The following is a 19,754-nucleotide window of genomic DNA, read 5'->3' on the forward strand; positions in this document are numbered from 1 at the left end:
CTGTAAGTGTATGACCTTGGTGGCAAAAAACTGCTGGTCTTTGGATATTTTTTAAACACTCACGGAGCATTCAAATGTCACATGTTTAACAAAGTGACAGACTTTAAAGGCAGCACCAGCCATATTGAATATAAAAAACTGATCAGATAACCAGTGTGTAATCTCTATAAGCAGCCCAGAGCATCTGTCAACCAACGTTTTCCTGTTTTTCTTGCCTCTGTTTTTCTGTTTGTGCATCGACAAAGCAGAAGTCTGAGATTTTTTTTTTAGGCTTTAGAAAAAAGCAATAATGCCACACTAGAGTGCTACGGGAAGTCTAGATGTGATCCAGAAAGCCTGTGTTTGCTTGCCTCAGCCCATTTTTGTAACCACTGGAGCTCGAGAAAAAAAAAAGAGCTCTTCTATACTATAAAAAGGAAATCGCAGAGGACAAACTGACCGAGCCTTAAAAACATCAGACTCATGGTTATTGCCAAGTGGGTTACATATACAGGGAATATTCAGGGTGTCCTGGTGCTACAGAAATATAAACACTAGTAAAATAAAATAAATTGTCTTATAAACATCTGGTTTACAGCAGCAGCTCTCATTGACTCTGTAGTAACAGCACCAGCATCTGGGCATGTGATGAGGTCTCTGAGGTAAGATGGTGCTGGTCCATTTATGGCCTTGTAGGGACGCATCAGTGTTTTGAATCTGATACGTGCAGCTACTGGAAGCCAGTGGACCGAGCGCTGCAGTGGAGTGGTTTGGAAGAACTTGGGCAGCTTGAACACAAGTTGCGCAGCTGAGTGTTGGATTATTTGCAGTGGACGAATAGCATGTGAGGAGAAGAACAGTTAATAGTCCATAGTTACTCCAAGGTTGCGAGCAGTGACTGAAGGACAGAGCAGTTATTTAAAGTTATTGTGAGATCCTGACCTGGAGATGAATCTCCTAGGATGACCTGCAGTTTTGTTTTGCTGGTGTTGAGTTTTAGTTGATAAGCACTCATTCACAATCATATGTCTTGCCATGATTCGAGCCGAAGCTGTGGTAACTGAGGAAGGGAAAAGAAAAAATGAGTTAATCAGCATAGCAATGGTAAGAAAACCCATGTGAGGATATGACTTCACCAAGAGAGTGGGTATAGAGAGAGAAAAGGATGGGACCAAGTACTGACCCTTGTGGGACACCAGTGGAGAGTCTGTGTAGAGCAGATGCGAAACCCCTCCATGTCACCTGGTATTAGCGACCTTCCAGGTAGAAAGCAAACCATTCCCATGCTGCTCCACAGATACCGAGGCTCCTGAGGGTAGACAAGAGAGTCTTGTGGTTGACAGTGTTGAATGCTGCTGAAAGGTTGAGGAGGACGAGTACAGATGACAGCTTGGCTGATCGAGCAGCATGTAGTTTCTCAGAAACAGCCAAAGGGCCCTCTCTGTGGAATGTGCCTCTTTGAAGCCAGACTGGTCTGGATCATGGAGGTTGTTCTGTGAGAGATAGAAAGACAGTTGGTTAAAAACTGTGCATTCCAGAGATTTAGTAAGGAAGGAGAAAAGTGATAACGGTCTGTAGTTGTTGATGTTCAATGTATCCAGAGCAGGTTTCTTCAAGGTGGGAATAACCTTCATTTGCTTGAAGGTAGTTGCTACATGACCAGATGTTAAGGAATCATTGACGATTATGGAAATGAACGACAGGTCTGAAGCATAGTTGAAGGGATTGGATCCAGAGGGCAGGTAATGGGATTGCAAGATTGGATGACTTGCAGTATATTTTCTTTTGCTATGGTTGAGAAGCTTGAAAATGAAGTAGCAGGGAATTCCTGGGTGTGTGGTGTAGTCATTGTTAAGAAGGAAGTGAAGTTTGGGCAGATTTCCTCTTCAGCATTCAGGGAGGATAGGGCAGCTGTTTGAGATCGAGACAACAGAGGAGGGAAGACGAGGTTACTGGCAATGTGACCTTTGTGATGTGGATGAGAACGATCTGCCAATTTGAGATCAATGTATGATTTTACCACAGGTGAGACTGAAACTACCCTTGATTAATCACCTGAGAGAACTAATAAGCACAGACCAACACTCTAGAATCAACACTATAGGACACTATAGAATAAATAATGCTATACAAGGTAACAATGCAAATAACACTCTAGAATCAACTGAGTTAAGTAGATATACAAATTTACAAAAGGGAACTGGTAGCCAGATTTTTCTACTTCAGTGTAATTTCTATCCTTGATTATGCGTCTTTGTGTGGCTCAAGATTTAAACTCTCACCTCCTATTAATTGTTTCAGGTGAAAGCATGAATGCCTGCCATCAGTGGGGCTGCTAAAAGCTTTTCCGTGTGTGTGCTGATATACAATAAATGCATAGTCTAAAGAGCCTGTTAAAGCACTTAGTATTGATCCATGCTGGTGGATAAGCGGCAGCTGAATAAGTGCTGACAGCAGCAGCAGGTACACACAGCTGAGAACCAGAAGGAGATCTGGACTGATAACTGATGAACTGTGTGTGTTTTCTTCTCTTTGTGTTTAGGAGACCCTACAGCAGCTGGTAATGATGCCCCTGCCCAACGTACTGGTGCTCGGCCGAACCCCACTCACTGGTAGGGGATTTTGAACTTTCTCTTTTCCTCCCTCACCATCTCTATTCGAAAAACTATACATTTTGCTGATGGATTTAACCTTTTCTGGATTTATCTCATTTAAATTTGTAAGACGTTCCCCAGCAATTATTAGCCACAAACCTTTTATTCAGAATTCCTTGGAAAATGCTTTGAAACTGCAGTTAGTGGAAGATTTAATATCCAATCAGTAGTTCATTATGATCTCACTACCTTAATATCCCAGTGCCTCATTACCCCAGTACCCCAACCCCTCATTACACAAATACCTCTGTGTCCTATGACATCCTTACCTCAGTAACTCAGTACATAAGTTCTTCTGTATCTCAGTATTTCAGTACATCAGTTCTTCTGTATCCCAGCACACAGACACCCCATTATATCAGTACTTTATTATATTAGTATCTCAGGACATCAGTATCCCAGTGCCTCGGGTTTTTATAACGCTTTTATACCTCCCTGTTGTGGTACAACTGTACATCAGTGTCTCATTACCTCAGTAATTCTGTATCTAAGTACCTCAGTATTTCGGTACACCAGTCCCTAGTACCTTCACATCCCTTTATATCAGTATATCAATATCTCAGTGTCAGATTTATATCAATTTCATACCTTTCTATTGTGGTACATCAGTGTCTCATTACCCCAGAACTTGTACCGCAATGCCTCATTACACAAATACCTCTGTCTCTCTTAATATATCAGTTCCTCAATACACTGGTATTTCAGTACATCATTATTTCAGTGCCTCATTACCTTCTTGCATCAATGTCTGAGTCCCTAAGTATCTTGGTGCCTCAGTATCCCATTGCCTCAGTACCCCATTACATCAATATCTCATCACATCAGTGCCTCAGTACCTCATTACATCAATATCTCATCACATCAGTGCCTCAGTACCTCATTACATCAATCTCATCACATCAGTGCCTCAGTACCTCATTACATCAATATCTCATCACATCAGTGCCTCAGTACCTCATTACATCAATATCTCATCACATCAGTGCCTCAGTACCTCATTACATCAATATCTCATCACATTAGTGCCTCAGTACCTCAATACATCAATATCTCATCACATTAGTGCCTCAGTACCTCAATACATCAATATCTCATCACATCAGTGCCTCAGTAGCTCATTACATCAATATCTCATCACATTAGTGCCTCAATAGCTCATTACATCAATATCTCATCACATCAGTGCCTCATTACCTCATTACATCAATCTCATCACATCAGTGCCTCAGTACCTCATTACATCAATATCTCATCACATTAGTGCCTCAGTACCTCAATACATCAATATCTCATCACATCAGTGCCTCATTACCTCATTACATCAATATCTCATCACATTAGTGCCTCAGTACCTCAATACATCAATATCTCATCACATCAGTGCCTCAGTACCTCAATACATCAATATCTCATCACATCAGTGCCTCAGTACCTCATAGAAATCAGCATGGCCTTGGTACCTAAACGCTTCATTACTGAAAACTTCATTATCCGAGTACCTCAGTATTTAATGATTCAGTACTTCACAGTGAGCCACAGGAAAGCAGCGGTTGCTTCATGTGGAACTGTTCAGCCATGTGTTTTTTATTACGCAGTCATTAGAGCTGGATGGGGGATGGGGCCCGTTATCAGCTAAACACCAATTCACCTCAGGCTACACTCTCTCTCTCTCTCTCTCTCTCTCTCTCTCTCTCTCTCTCTCTCTCTCTCTCGTCTTTCACTCGTCTTTCACTCGTTCTTTGTCTAGTTTAGAGTCTCTCTGTAGTCACTCGTTTCAGTTCATGGAATTCCGTGTGGTTTGTTCACATCAGAAATATACGTGTTCAAGTCCAAGAGGAAAACGATTAGCTAGTCTCTCCTCGTCAGTCTCTGTGCTCGGAGTGTTTTTATTTGCCATCGGAAAACTAAATGTAAATTACGATGCCTTCAGTCCTTTTTCGATGTAATATTGAAAGCAGAAAATTGCGAGAAGGGCTTTTTTTTAATGTTTCTTATCCATACACAAAAAACAGACAACGACTCCCTTTCTAGTGTAGCAATTAAAATCGCACAATTTATCCCAGAACCTAGAAGTGAAAGGGTTGTCTTTTCTAACGGAGAGATGATTGAGTGTCCGGAAATATTGCGCTTTGCATAAGACTGTAAGAAGAGGACATATGGGAGTCTCCTATTTCCTGTCTCTCTCTCGTTGATTTAAAAAAAAAAGCACCTAGTGATCCATTTGAGCTTCTTGGAGCGAAGCCAGAATGTTGGATAAAGCCGCTGATGGATTTTGCGTTAATGGTTGATCAGTTGTTTTACATCCCGATTGTTCAAGAATCCCACAATCTCAAATAATTCAGCATATTTTGATATAATATTTTGAGCCAAATTTTTTTTTTAAACATCATTATTACAGCAGCGTATTGCAACACGGAGCGTTTGCTGTATTGCTCTTGGTTTCTTTTTCCACACAGTTTTTCTGTTGCTTTCTTGCTCATGGATTTCTCTTTCTTACGCTAACACTATCCACTATTCCCTCGCTTTACCTTCACCACTTTTGTCTTACTGTTTTCTCTCTCTCTGTTTTTTTCTGTCTTCATAAAAAGACAGGTCACCATTCTGTCTCAAGTTGCACTCACTCAGACCAGGTTGTACCGACTCTCTCAGCGCTTAGATACGTCCCTGACAGCTGCTCAGATCAGCCATTGTAAACAGGGACAGCTGGAGGACCTGGCGGACGTGTCAGGACAGCTGCAGTTTAGCAGCAGGTTGTTAGGATGTTAGCATAGTGGAGTGTGTGAGAAAATGCTCATATTAGCGTTACACCATATAATATACACTATTCCTCAAACCAGTCCATTAAACGTTTCTTTAGCTACAAGCTAACAGATGTTACTGTTTGTCACACAAAATTACTGAAAATCATAGTGATTGTGTATACCACTAGTAGCTAGAGGAGACAAAAAACACGTGAGCAGAATGAAACATATCGTGTATAACACGAATTGCAGGGTATAAACTAGTCTATTGGCCACACTGCAAAAATTGCTGTCTAGATATAAGAAATAAATGCAGGATTCAAGAAAATACAGACTCGAAACAAGTTAAATGATCCGCCAGTGCAGTGAGAAAATGATACTTGGTGAATATTCTTGAAATAAGAAAACACTAAAACACTTAGTCCCAGCAGTCGATTTAGTCTAATTATTAAAAATTAGAATTTATGTCTTGACAAGATGAGGAGTTTTTGCAGTGCATATGTTGATTCACCAAAGGAAAATGGTGAACAAGCCAACGATCACAGCTATGAGGGCAATAAGTGATCGTAGCTTCATTGTTCAAACATATAACGTCATGCTGGATGTGTCAAAGCCCCAAACCGGAAGCGATCGTCGGTGACATCATCCAGCACCTCTACAGGAAACCACTCTGAGTCAGTATGAAGCTTCATCGTCCATCAGAAGAAGATGTTTCCTCTTCCTGCACACCACACATTGTTTAGAGGAACTGCTGGAGGTTTGGCAGGGTCCCTGTGACCTCTAGTTTCCTGTCAGGATGATGGCAGAAGAGGTTAAGAACTGTGAAATACCGTATTTTGGGGTGTGGATAGAGCAATGTTTCCTATCGTCCTTCTCCTTCACTCTATCGCTCCTCCAAGTGGCCTTGAATAATTGATGTGCAAATACAGCGGACCTGATTTGAAACCAGTAGGGATTTCCATTTCAGGATCCAGGAGTTTGTTTGTAAGAGCGAGAGAAAGCGAGTTCATCTTTTTATGATTAAGAAAAAGCATTTCCTGTAGGGAGAGCTCATGTGGATACTTCAGCTTACATCACGTTTCTTTGATTCCGTATAACGTGTTGATCCTGCAGCACTCGTTTGCAGCTCGGTGTGCGTTTTCGTGCATAATTTCCATAATCACGTAAACAGACTTCCTAATGGGTTTAATGCCCAATCTACTGTGTACGGTCAAGGCAATTGATCGTACAAGCCCCACCCCCTTTCTTCTAATCAGAGTAATAATCAGATTGATAGACAGACAGACAGAATCTAGATAGATAAACAGACAGACAGAATCTAGACAGACAGACAGACAGAATTTAGACAGACAGACAGACAGAATCTAGGTAGATAGACAGAAAGACAGAATCTAGACAGACAGACAGATAGATAACACTCAAGATGGCTGTTTGGATGTACGCTTCAGTTACAATGATCCGTAGTCAAGTTCTTCTGGTAGAGACGGAAATGTCCCGTTTATACTCCATAGAACTTCCTTGCACTCATTGGCTGTTCAGTTTTTTGTCTGTTTTTGCCCTTTTACCTCGTTTATACTCTAGAAACAGAGGGAACATGTATATGTCTTAAAGACCATAAAAGACCAGGTGTTTCCACACATTTGACAGGTGGACCAATCCTGTTTAACTTGGAAAAAAAATACTATAGCTATAATAGGCGGGATCAATGCAAATCATGAGATCAATGCAAAAATAGAATCCTGTTGTAGTAAATATATATTTCAGGGAGAAATGTGTAATGACTCCTATACTCCTTAATCAGATTAGATTAGATTTGATTAGATTAAATGAGAGTCAACTTTTTATCACTTACAATGTAACATATTTGCTTATATGTCCAGGTTGGTAAGGCTAGGATATATGTTAGATTTAATTAAATAATGACAGATGAGTAAACAATATGAATATAAATAAACAGTACAATAAACAGTGGTAATTTTTCTACAACCGCAACGTTTTCTCAATAACTGCGAAATCTTTAGGATGATGTCGATCATATGTGTGTGTGACCAGAAGCCCGACTCGGTGGTGATGCATAAATCTGGGCCAAGTCGAAGTGCACATCCTATTAGAAGCTCAGGAAATATCAACACACTGAAGCTTAGATTTCATACGCCGTGTGTACGAGAAATCCGATCCTTGTGCGGGCTTTATTTTGCTTCAAACGGGAAGGAGGTTGTCGTGGTGTCCTGGCCGACTCCTCGCAGTAGTACTTTTCACGCTCGTTAAACAGCCCGTATGTTTGTTTTTCTCTGATTAAGCCCCTCCCCTCGTCTGGTTCAGCGGGAACGTCGGTGCCAAGCAGCCCAGTTGGATGAACCACCTGCTTTTCCCTTCTTAATTCTGGCGTGTTAACAGTTCATCTCCCCTTAACAGCTGCCTTGCGCCTCGTCTTGGCTTCCCACAGTCTGGGGTGTGCTGAGGGGCTGAGGATTATGTTTGTTTTTGTTTTTTATTGCATCAAAGTGTTTCTGTTCAACAGGTGTACATGTGTACACGTTTTATGATGATGTGGTTTCTTTGCTTTCAGAACAAGGGCTTGCTGAGGTGAAGAAGCTGCTCTTGCTGTTGCTAGGATGTGCTGTCCAGGTACAGACACACACAAGCACATATATATACAAACACACACATATCTTTGTCATGATTTACAGTGTCTGTGCAGCTGGTAGAGACTCCAGATTGTAAAAAAGAGAAGTAGGCGATAATGCCATAAGCCTGACAGGTGGCATCCGCTGGCCAGGAGCCAAGATTAGCTCTGGGCAAGGAGCGGTCTGCTCTGTAGGAGGATGGGGTTAATCCTGCACACACAAACACCAGACATAAACCAAGGGGTGCCAACACTTTCATTTATCCCTAGTATAACCCTAGTATTAAAGTATATATTTAAATAGATATTTACTAATAAGGGCAATAGGAAGCTATATGTTAATCTCTTGTTTTTTGCAAAAAAAGTGAATGTGAAGTTGTTTTCTGATTTGAAGTGATTTTGATTATAGTTGTGGGAGTTTAGTGGTTAAGGCATTGGACTCTGGATCGGAAGGTCATAAGGTCAAATCCCAGCCCGCCAACCTGCCTCTGCTGGGTCCCTAAACAAGGCCCTTAACCCTCAACTGCTCAGTTGTAGTCGCTCTGGATAAAGGCGTCTGCCAGATGCCATAACTATAAATAACTCTGTTTACCAGTCAATGGTCTGAAATTTTAAGCTCCACCCACACATTTTGGTTGTCATGATACCAGGGCAAGGGCATAACATGGTATCTGACTATAAAGGTATGATTGGATCAAATCAGACGTAAAGCACATCCTGCTTCTGTAAAAGGAAAAATGGGCATAAGGATTTGAGCGAGTTTTACAAATTGGGTCAGAGCATCTCCAAAACTGCAGCACTTGTGGGATGTTTCCGCTCTGCAGTGGTCAGGGTCTATCAAAAGTGCTACAAGGAAGGGCGACAGGGTCTTGGGCAGCCATGGTTCATTGATGCACGTGGGGAGGGGAAGGCTGATTTGTGTGGTCCGATTGAACAGACGAGCTCCAAATTGCTGAAGAAGTTAATGCTGTTAATGCCCGACTGGTCTGGACTGTTTTGGCACCAACACATGCCTGATGGGTGGTCATAATGTTATGCCTGATCGTTGTTATTTGCGTCTGAAATGGCTTGCAGATTCTCTCCTGGGATTCACTTCTCTGTTCCTTTACAGTGCGAAGAAAAGGAGGAGTACATCGAGAGGATCCAGACGCTGGATTTTGACACCAAGGCGGCCATCGCGTCTCACATTCAGGAGGTACGACGCAAACAGTGATGAAAAGCTGTACTTCCAAAAACGTAGGGCAGACAAATGGAGTCTAGTGTGTGCATTTAATTCGCAGGTCACTCACAATCAGGAGAACGTTCTGGACCTGCAGTGGCTGGAGGGGGGCGATTCTCCTCCTGAGGACCTAGACTCGCTCTCCAGAAACTTGGCTTTCCATCTTCGACAACTGGTCGACGAGAGGGATGAGCAGCTTGAGGTACGATTGTTACTGAAATTCTTAGCTCAGCCCATGAAAATAAAACCTTGAATGCTGATTGGTCCGAGCTGTGTATTAATCCTGGATGGTAATTGGTTGAGAGCACCTAGAGCTTTAATCGAGATTGGTGGAATTCTAGGAAGCTGTGATTCGCTGCAGTCCTGCCCTTGAGCCCCAGTAGCTTCTCAAGCATTTCCAGGATCCTCCTCTATTCATTAAAACACCATATACACTCAGTTTCTTCATCCTCACACATGAATTGGTCATTCTATAATTTTCAGGATGTTCTACACAATTATGAAGGCTAGATCTAGATCAAGTTCAAACCCCAGGAACCCGTTCTACTAATGTGTCGAAATGTGACCTCATTTTCCGAGATTTCTCCTCTGTCCTTGGTTTCTACTTAATGAATACCTAAAATTAAAATGAAATCCTGACCTTAATCTGGTTCTTCTCTCCGGAGCGGACTGAACGCTGCTTGAACATTTGACTGAACTATAAACAGCTCCGGCTTTGTGTTTCTCTTCTCCTTACGAGTTATCGATATTGTAGGACATCATATATTCTTACACATATAATCACAAATGGCTCATAAACCCATCCGAATCATTTTTCTTGTGTGGATAGTGTTGACTTTTTTGCGTCTCTGTTCCGCAGACCATCGTGGAGCTGACCCAGGAGCGAGATTGCGGTCAGTGTCCACCTCCACCTCCTCCGCCCTGTGCTCAGTCTCCCAGCGACTCGCCCAGCATGCGGCGCACCGAGAGCAGGCAGCACCTCAGCGTCGAACTGGCGGACGCCAAAGCCAAGATCCGACGCCTCCGCCAGGAGCTGTGAGTCCCGAATTTAAATCCTGTTATTCGTCTTTCTCAGGAATCCTCACACGACAATCCGATCACAAGTAATTTCCCAAGATTCCTGTTATAAATCCAGAAAGTTTCCAAAACACTTATTTCCAGATTACAAAGACCCTCTAGTTGTAGAGTACTGACAGTACTTAATGTCTTCAACAAGCCTAGAAAATTTTCGCTAGCTATAGTGAAGTCAGCGTTTTTAATCCGATTCGTAAGGAGTAGCTAGGCTAGTTTTTGAGCAACATACAGTTCCTGTCAAAAGTGTGGAAACACCTTGTCTTCTGTGGTTTTTGGAGACACATGCATGTTCCTTTTTTTTCGATTCTACACAAAAACTTGCTAAAAGGCAAAAACACACAAGAACTAGACAGTAAATGAATAAAAAAAATAGCCAAATTTGACATTTTTATGTCTACCAGAAGAACATTACCAGTGTAAGATAGAGAACAGAAGAGAAGATATGATCACACTGCCTCACCCCCACAGTCAAATATTCTGGTAGAAGGTTTGTGGTTGTTTTAAAACAAGAAAGGTTGGAGACTTATTCCAATGGGGTGAAAGGAATCCTGAAGCAACAATTCTACCATTCCATACTTTAACCAATCTGGTTGGTTCCGTCTGGACTGCGGCTCATTGGAAGGGACTTAACAGTACAACGAGACGATGAAGAGTGCCGAGAGTACGTCCAAGCTCTGTAAGCGTTATTTAGAGAGCAAACAGTCGTCTGGAGTGGTATCTATCTATGGAACGGCCTGCCCAGTCACCGCACTGGATTCCTATCGAACTGCTCTGGGATGAACTGGATCTTATATAAATCCCTAGTGAAGAACTTCTTAGGCACTGCAATGTATTTCAGCTGAATGTTTGGAGAAATGAACTGTCTGGATGCTCAGAGCATGTAAAGAGTGTGTTCTTTATGTTGAGTGAGGATTTTTCAATGGATATCAAGTCTGTACATTTCTTTATTCGTTTGGTTTAAAAGAATTTGTACCTCATTTCCAAACTTTTATCAGTTGAAGTATAGGAAAAATTCTTTTCATTTTTACTTTAATAATACAGAGATTTGAAAACTGCAGAACATCATCCACTCTCTTGTTGGTTTTTGAGTTGAGTTATAAGTAAAATATGAATTTCTTTTTAGGACAAAACTTTGAGAACAGATTTGCTTTTAAGGTTTGTTGGATTCATGTGGATGCAGAAGATATTATAGATATTCTTATGGACTTAAATTAATCTGTGTGTTTGTTTTTCTGGAATGGGACATAAATGGTGCAACATTGTTGAACCCTATGATTGAAAGGATTTGTCAGATTAAACCACTACAGCCTTGAACGTCCTGAGCAGTAGAAACAGGATGTTCTCTGACAACCACCATAAACAGTTTCTTTATTTCCCTATAAAAAATGTGTTAGGATTGAACCCTTGTGACACAGCACAATAGAACTTGCACAAGCCACTGTGTTTATTCATCATCATCAAAATTCCTCGTCCTGACTCACAACTCGTACTGAAATTCCTGCTAACGACAAATGATGAACCGTGCTTTTTAACGCACTTCCTCTGCAAGGTCCTGGAATCCATAGTCGTTGCTATGTTATTTTTTATTTTTTTTTTACTTTGTAAATAATTGAACTTCCTCCTTAAAAGCGCATTAACCTCAAGAGACAATGCACAGCGGGAGGGATTTGGAAGTAGCGGTCACTTGGATGGAGAAGCGGTTTCGAAATGGGAGGAAGTTGAGTGAAGTGCAGCCGATCAGGAAGTTTTCATACGGCGCATGTGAGACACGTCGCGGTTATCACATGAGGCCAGACACGGCCTGTTTTTCTTTACACGAGGCCGTGACATGGTGATAAACGTCTGTGCGGCGGACAGGCGGCGGGTCAGATGCCTTGGGGATTCGACCCAGATCACAAGATAATCTTGCATACCCTGATATTCTTCAAACGTCTTTGGCCTACTTACAGAGATTTTATTAGAGCACACAACTACTGGTTTTATCACTGCACATTTCCACCTTTGCTGCTTTTTAGGAGATTTGGCAACTGTTTCTCTTGCAATTCAGTCAGGATTTGTTTTCTTGCCTAAGGTTGGAACAGCCCAGTTCACATTTAGTCTCCAATCTGCTGTTATTATGACCTCCATTCTTCTGGGAACATATTCCACTTTATTTTCTGTGAGATTCATTCAGCCACAAGTGTTTAGTAAAGTCAGGTACTGATGTAGGTGAGGTGAGGTGAGGATGGTCCCGGGGTGCAGTTAGTGTGAAAACACATCCCAACAACGTTCATTGGGGTTCTATAGCATGACATCCTTCACATCTTCCAACCCATGGAATGCATATCTTCATGGATCTGTTTTTTTGTGGCTTCATACTGGAAAAGGTTTGTGTCGAGTGAAGGGAAAATTCCATGCTACTGCTTCCAAACAGTTTGAGGAAGAACCACACATGGCTTAAAAAGTCCCAATACTTTTGTCCAAATAGTGTATCATGCTGAAAGAAGAAAAAAAGAGGGTCTTACATAGTATAGCATCTGCTCATGATTTGCAAGAACTAGTTTGGTTACATCAGTGCCAGAAATACAGCTTTAAAACATCAGGAAGTTTCCTGCAGCTTCACCTTTTCTCCATTTACTGCCACAGTGAGCACACGGACCCCATACTAACTCATTATTATTATTATTGCGGTCTTCCTTATTCAAATGTAGTGGGCCGGATGGCTCAGGGAGAGACGGTTATGTGAGAAGAGTGTGTGTTCATTCCGTTCAGAGGAGACCGTTGCAGATTTGCATGCCCTCAGAGCGTTCGTTTTTTTTTTCTTTTTTTCCTCTCGTTGAGACGGGGGAAAAAAATAAAAGCAGTCAGAGCCCTAATGTGGATATTAAATAGCAATCTTTTCCTAATTGTAACACCAGGAGGAGGAGAAAATTTATTTGCTAAACACATTAATTTCTTCGAAGGAAGTCATATTCATGTGACTGGTTTTGAGAAGGGTTTTTTTATTACGCCTTGTGTGCTGAGATGGAACTGCTGGTAAATTATAATTGTGTGTGTGTGTGTGTGTGTGTGTTCCAGCGAAGAGAAAAGCGAGCAGTTGCTGGACTGCCGGCAGGAGCTGGAGAACCTGGAGAAAGAGCTGAAGAGGTTTCAGCAGGAGGTAAAAAAAAAAAACACAACTCCGATGTGCTCCATCAAACTGAGAACTTCAGATTAACACCCGATTGACATATAAAGAGAATTATTAAAACTAAAATGTCCGTTTTGGGGGGGTTTAGCCTTCCTTGGCAAATTTGAACTCTGGTACTTTAAAATTGTAAAATTGATTTTAATGAATTAATGAAAAATGTAGCATTATACACTGTATAGTGTGTATATACACTATTTGGACACCTGGATTGGGTCACCTTACTTTTTTCAGACATACGGTTCTTCCCCAGACAAATTTGGAGGAGCACAAATGTATAGGAGTAGATGTGGATTGGATGTGGTAGTATAAAACTAAGCCTGTTCCACCATGGCAGTGCCGCTGTGCACAAAGCCAGCTTCATTAAGATCTGCTTCACATGGGTTGGATTAAAAGATCTGCTATCGAGCTCCAAAGCTATTGAACACCTTCGCACAAGCACATTCCAAAATCTAGTGAAATATCTTCCCAGAAGAGTGGATAAACAACGAACGTGGAATGGGATCTTCAGAAAGAAGCATACGTATATACCAGTGTTACGGTCAGGTGTCCACAAACTTTTGTCAGCATTCCAATTCATTCCAACGATCAGACCTCTAAAGCAGGCCACTCAAGATCTTTTACTCCCTCCTGTGTAAAGCATATCTTCATGGAGCTGATTTTGTGGACAGGGACTCAGAGGGTCCCAGTAACTTTGTCCCTATAATGTAGGTATACTGTGTGTGTGTGTGTGTGTGTGTGTGTGTGTTCAGAATCTCCAGTTGCTATCTGATGCACGCTCTGCAAGGGCCTACCGCGATGAGCTGGACGCTCTGAGAGAAAAGGCGATCCGAGTGGACAAGCTGGAGAGCGAAGTGGGACGTTATAAAGAGCGTCTCCATGACATCGAATTTTACAAAGCCAGGGTTGAGGTAGGATAAAAAGAAACGCGCCACAATGGCATGCGTCCGATCGGGTTCTGTTGTTCATCCACAGCTCCAGAAGTTCTTAACGTACGCATTGCACGGCCCACAGGAGCTCAAAGAGGACAATCAGATCCTGCTGGAGACGAAGAGCATGTTGGAGGATCAGCTGGAAGGCTCCAGGGCTCGCTCGGACAAACTGCACGAGCTCGAGAAGGAGAATCTGCAGTTCAAAGCCAAAATCCATGACATGGAGATGGTAAATGTTTGTATTTTACAATGCAATTGTTATGCCTTCTCTAATACAAAGGGTTTGATCCTAATTACATTGGGTTTGTATTTGCTAGGAGCGAGACATGGACAGGAAGCGTATAGAAGAGCTCCTGGAGGAGAACCTGACCCTGGAGATGGCTCAGAAACAGAGCATGGACGAGTCTCTGCACCTCGGATGGGAGTTGGAGCAGCTTTCCAAAACCACACCCGAGGTCACCAACGGTACGGATGCTTTTGCTCTAGAGTGGGTTTGTGAGGTCTGGGATCATGCAATCAAAGAATCTCTAAGTGCAGAGGTTACTGTACACCTGCTAGGTGGCCCCCAGTGCTGCAAACTCGAAAAATCTGATTCTGCAGGTCGTTGACCCCAGCAACACATAATATAATGACTATTGGAATAATTGAATACATTTTCATTGACAGTAATTCTTCGGTACTCGTCGGTCGCGGAACTCGTCAAATTCGGTATTCGTCACGTAATAAAAAAACTTTCTTTCGGCTTCTCCCATTAGGGGGCGCCACAGCGGATGATCCGCATGTTTGATTTGGCACATGTTTTTACGCTGATGCCCTTCCTAACGTAACCCTCCCCATTTATCAGGGCTTGGGACCGGCACTAAGAGCGCACTGGCTTGTGCAACTCTAATGGCTGGGGTTGTTCCCTGACCGGAGATCAAACCCGGGCCACAGCGGTGAGAGCGCCGCATCCTAACCACTAGACCACCAGGGTATTCGTCACGTAATGACAACAAAAAAAGTTTCGTCACTCGCTCGGAACTCAACACCGACTCTCGCAATGAACAGATCAATGAACTAACACGAGTTCTCTTTCTGTGCATTTTAAGCCGAAATCATGGGTCCTAAAGTTTTTCAAAATGCTAATACCTACTTCTTCAGTACTCGTCGGTTTCAGTACTCGCTACACGTTCCAGAACTAATTAACGAGGTATTACTGCATAATAAAATGTAAGTCAGTGATTTCTGGCTCTGGCCACTGGTAACAACTGATGTGTCCCGGAGAGACGTTCCACAACGTTCAATTTACTCCAAAGTGGATGAAATTATTTCCGTATTCTTTAATACACCGATCAGCCTCAACATTAGGACCACTGAGAGGTGAAGTGAAGAACACGGATTATCTCTTCATCATGACATCTGTTAGTGGGTGGGATTTATTAGGCAGCAAGTAAAGATTTTGTCCTCAAAGTTGATGTGTTGGCAGCAGGAAAAATGGGCAAATGTAAGGGTTTGAGCTCAAATTGTGATAGGCGACTGGGTCAGAGCATCTCCAAAACTGCAGCACTTGTGGGGTGTTCCTGGTCTGTAGTGGTTAGAATCTATCAAAAGTGCTCCAAGGAGGCCGAGGCTTAGTGATGGACGTGGGGAGCGATGGCTGGTCTGTGTGGTCCAAACCAACAGACGAGCTTCTGTAGCTCAAACTGCTGAAGAAGTTCATGGTGTTAATGATCGATGGGTCACGACTGTTTTTGGGGACCAACACAATATTAGGCAGGTGGTCATAAAGTTATGCCTGATCGGTGTAAATAAGGATTTATAATCATTGTCTGTCATATAAAAGGAATCAAACATTCAACTTTTAACAAGTTTCTTTGTAAGGATTGTTTTTACCGGTGTGTTTATTATTATCCAGTAAAACAAAACGTATCACTGCCATTATCACATTCTCAATATTTAATCACTTCCTCGCTAAGGGCTATAAAGCTGCTCTCAGACAAACTTCGTATAAAGACGGAGCAGGAAAATCGATTTTACGCTTTAATACTCGTTTTCCCTGCAGTTCCTCAGAAGTCCCTGGGCCACGAGGTAAACGAGATGACCTCCAGCCGCCTCCTGAAGCTGGAGATGGAGAACCAGGCACTTCTGAAGACCGTGGAGGAGCTGAAGGGCCGTGGCGAGGCCAGCACCCGCCTCGTCAAGGCTGAAAAGGAGAACTTGAGGCTCAGTCAGAAGGTTAGAAGAGTAATAGTTGTGGTTTGGTTGTTGAAAAATAAAGAGGAGACCCAAAGGTCTGGGTTTTGGACATGTAGGACGGGTTTTACGCCGCACAATGCCCCGTAATTGCACGTTTGAGTTTATTTAAAGAGCTGAAAATGAGCCCGGAGACGTGTTTAAGGGCCAACGTTTGTCACTTGAGCGACAACGCAGACACTCGGTCCCGCCCCATCCTATCCTGAATAAACGAGTGTGAGCAAGAAAGGGTGTAAAGGGGTTTATTATCCCTGTCAGATTCGCCCCCCTTTTGATTAGAGAGAAACCCCACAGCTGCACTCCTGTTTACAGATGTGTGTAACACAATAGGCTTTACGTTGTCATGTCAAGGTGTGTTTGTGTGTATGCGCAGTTGGGGCAGCTGGAGAACGAAGCGCAGTCGGACAGGGAGAGTCTGCGCAGCGCTGAGAACCTAAGCTCGGATCTGATGAAGGAGAAAGCACAGCTGCAGAAAACCCTGGAGACTCTGACTGAGAACTCGGAGAGACAGGTACACCCGAAATCATAGCATTTTTTTTGTTGTTGTAAAAAACAAAGTGAGCAACCGGGAAATGGCCAAAATGCGGTCCCCACATTTGGAAGGACCTTCAACAATGCCAGAGGCATGTAATTTAAATTTTTTACATTTATTTTACAATAAAAAGACAGCTTTTAAACTACAATTTCCCTTAGTTATTGATGGGGGTTGAGGCACCGATAGTTGATCGCTAGAACTATCGGCAATCGGCAAAAATCCATACATATAGTTGTATAGTATATTTTTTATTGATCATTTATTATTAATAATTATGCTTATGTTCTTTAGCCCATTTTTATAATTTAGTACTGTTTTTATTTATTTATTATTTTTATAATAAAGTCTAGCACTATTTTTCATTGTGTTTAGATGTTTAGTGTTTTCTAAAACATAGCTTTAGAAAATTACATATTGAAGGTAAAACATCTATCTTACCCAAATGGGGTCTTACAAAGGTAAACAATTAAATTTAATTACATTTTTTAATTTATTCAATTGTATTTAATCAATTTAATTCGTGCCAATTTGATCAATGACTCAATTTAATCTATATAATAAAAAGTGTATTTTAATGGTTAATATTTTATTTATTATAGAATATTATCTAAGCAAGCAGGCATTTTATTTAAAATAAACTTTGTTCACAAATGTTAATAAAAATAAACTGCATTAATAAAAAAATAAATAAATAAATAAAAGCAATTCAATTAGTTTTGCATTTATTTTTTGCGTGACTGAATTTTGGGTATCATCACACCCCAGTAGATGCAGATGTTAATTTGACGTTTTGCTTTCCAAATGAAACCTACCAAAAAAACAGCAAAGCAGGAATTTTTTGCCCAAATTTTAATTTTTTCCTCCCTAATCTGTTTATCAACGCTCAGGTGAAGTGGTTGGAGCAGGAGAACGAGCACTTGACCCAGACCATCACGTCTCTCAGGCAGCGTTCCCAAATCAGCGCCGAAGCCAGGGTCAAAGACGTAGAGAAGGAGAACCGTGTCCTTCACGAGTCGATCAAAGAGACCAGTGGCAAACTGAACAAGCTCGAGTTTGAGCGCAAGCAGCTCCGCAAAGACCTGGAGTACTACAAGGAGAAAGGCGAGAAAGCTGAAGAGCTCGAAGCCGATGTCCAGCGCTTAGAGCGTGAGAATGAGGCTCTGCAGAAACGCATCGCAAGCCTCGGGATCACTTGCGAGAAGGTGGACGCCTTGGAAAAGGAGAACACTGAGCTTGAAGCCGAGAGCAGGAGGTTAAAGAAGAAGATCGACGGATTGAGGAACGCCTCCCTGCAGCTGGAAGCGCTGGAGAAAGAGAATACCCAACTTGACGAGGAGAACCTGGAGCTGCGGCGCACAGCCGAGACTCTGAGGTCCGCGGGTGCCAAAGTGGCTCGTTTGGAGCAGGAAAACCGTGAGCTGGACAGCGAGAAGAATCAGCTGCAGAGAAACCTGGAGCTGCTCAAAGCATCGTCTAAGAAAACGGAACGCCTGGAACTCAGCAACCAAGGTCTGGACTCGGAGAACCAGCGTCTCCAGAAGGCCCTGGAGAACAGCGGGCGTAAAATCCAGCAGCTGGAAGGAGAGCTCCAGGATCTGGAGAGCGAGAACCAGAGCCTCCAGAGAAACCTGGAGGAGCTGAAAATCTCCAGCAAGCGTCTGGAACAGCTGGAACAAGAGAACAAGGTGCTGGAGCAAGAAAGCTCACAGCTGGAGAAAGAAAAAAAGCAGCTGGAGAAGGAGAACAAGAGGCTACGGCAGCAGGCTGAGATCAGAGACTCCAAGTTAGACGATGACAGCCAGAGGATCTCGCAGCTCGAGAAGGAAAATCGCGCTCTGAGCAAGGAGGTGAGCACACTGAGCGATTCCTACAACCGCGTCAAAGATCTCGAGAGGGACAACAAGGAGCTGGTAAAGCAGGCCTCCATTGGCAAGAAGACCCTGGTCATGTTGAGAGAGGTATGAAAAGATGATTTGCAGGTTTAAAACACGTTGTTACGTGTCTAAAATTTAGTTTTGGTTCATGTCTGGTCTCCACCTACATTATAAGGACAAGTTTGTAGACACCTGAGCATGTGTTTTTGTGCTTTTTGAACATGCCATTCCACATTTAGTCTCCATTTGCTATTATAATAACCTCCACTCTTCTGGGATGATGTTCCACTAGATTTTGTGAAGGTTTGTGAAGATTTATTCAGCCACAAGGGCATTAGTAAAGTCTTGTACTCAGTTGGGTTTAGAGCTCTATAGCAGTAGATCTTCCATTCCAACCCATGGAAATCAAATCTTAATGCTAGATCTTCTAGTTCTAGTGAAAGCAAAATTTTAAGCTACCGCTATACAATTGTGTACTTCCAGGTTTGTGGTAACAGTTTGATGGAAGAATCTCATATGGCTGTAAAAGTCAGGTCTTCCGAGATCTGGTTATTTCTTTCGCAAGTTCCAATCGTTTGGATTTTTATTCAGTTTGACCTTTGATTAGTGGACCGACCTCGCCGAGTCGTTTGTATTATACATCCCAGTTTTTCATCTCATTTTGTTCTTCGGGTCGCGTTAATGCTAACTGTTAAATCATCATCTGCATCTTGCCGTTTATA

General features: G+C 42.4%; 1 protein-coding gene across 4 annotated transcripts in view; it reads left to right on the plus strand.

Moving 5' to 3' along the window:
- LOC124381290 (girdin-like) overlaps window positions 1–19,754 on the plus strand; it is a 58,018-nt gene that overhangs the window by 19,101 nt on the left and 19,163 nt on the right. For all 4 annotated transcript variants that reach the window (XM_046842761.1, XM_046842758.1, XM_046842759.1 and 1 more), the window contains exons 4-15: window positions 2,522–2,591; window positions 7,944–8,002; window positions 9,112–9,195; window positions 9,281–9,421; window positions 10,079–10,254; window positions 13,351–13,432; window positions 14,212–14,370; window positions 14,474–14,620; window positions 14,709–14,856; window positions 16,433–16,605; window positions 16,997–17,134; window positions 18,046–19,116. In XM_046842761.1, the coding sequence (XP_046698717.1) occupies window positions 2,522–2,591; window positions 7,944–8,002; window positions 9,112–9,195; window positions 9,281–9,421; window positions 10,079–10,254; window positions 13,351–13,432; window positions 14,212–14,370; window positions 14,474–14,620; window positions 14,709–14,856; window positions 16,433–16,605; window positions 16,997–17,134; window positions 18,046–19,116 (2,448 nt within the window). The remainder of the gene's footprint in view (window positions 1–2,521; window positions 2,592–7,943; window positions 8,003–9,111; window positions 9,196–9,280; window positions 9,422–10,078; window positions 10,255–13,350; window positions 13,433–14,211; window positions 14,371–14,473; window positions 14,621–14,708; window positions 14,857–16,432; window positions 16,606–16,996; window positions 17,135–18,045; window positions 19,117–19,754) is intronic.

Source organism: Silurus meridionalis, chromosome 28 (assembly GCF_014805685.1).
Source record: "Silurus meridionalis isolate SWU-2019-XX chromosome 28, ASM1480568v1, whole genome shotgun sequence".
Lineage (NCBI taxonomy): Eukaryota > Metazoa > Chordata > Actinopteri > Siluriformes > Siluridae > Silurus > Silurus meridionalis.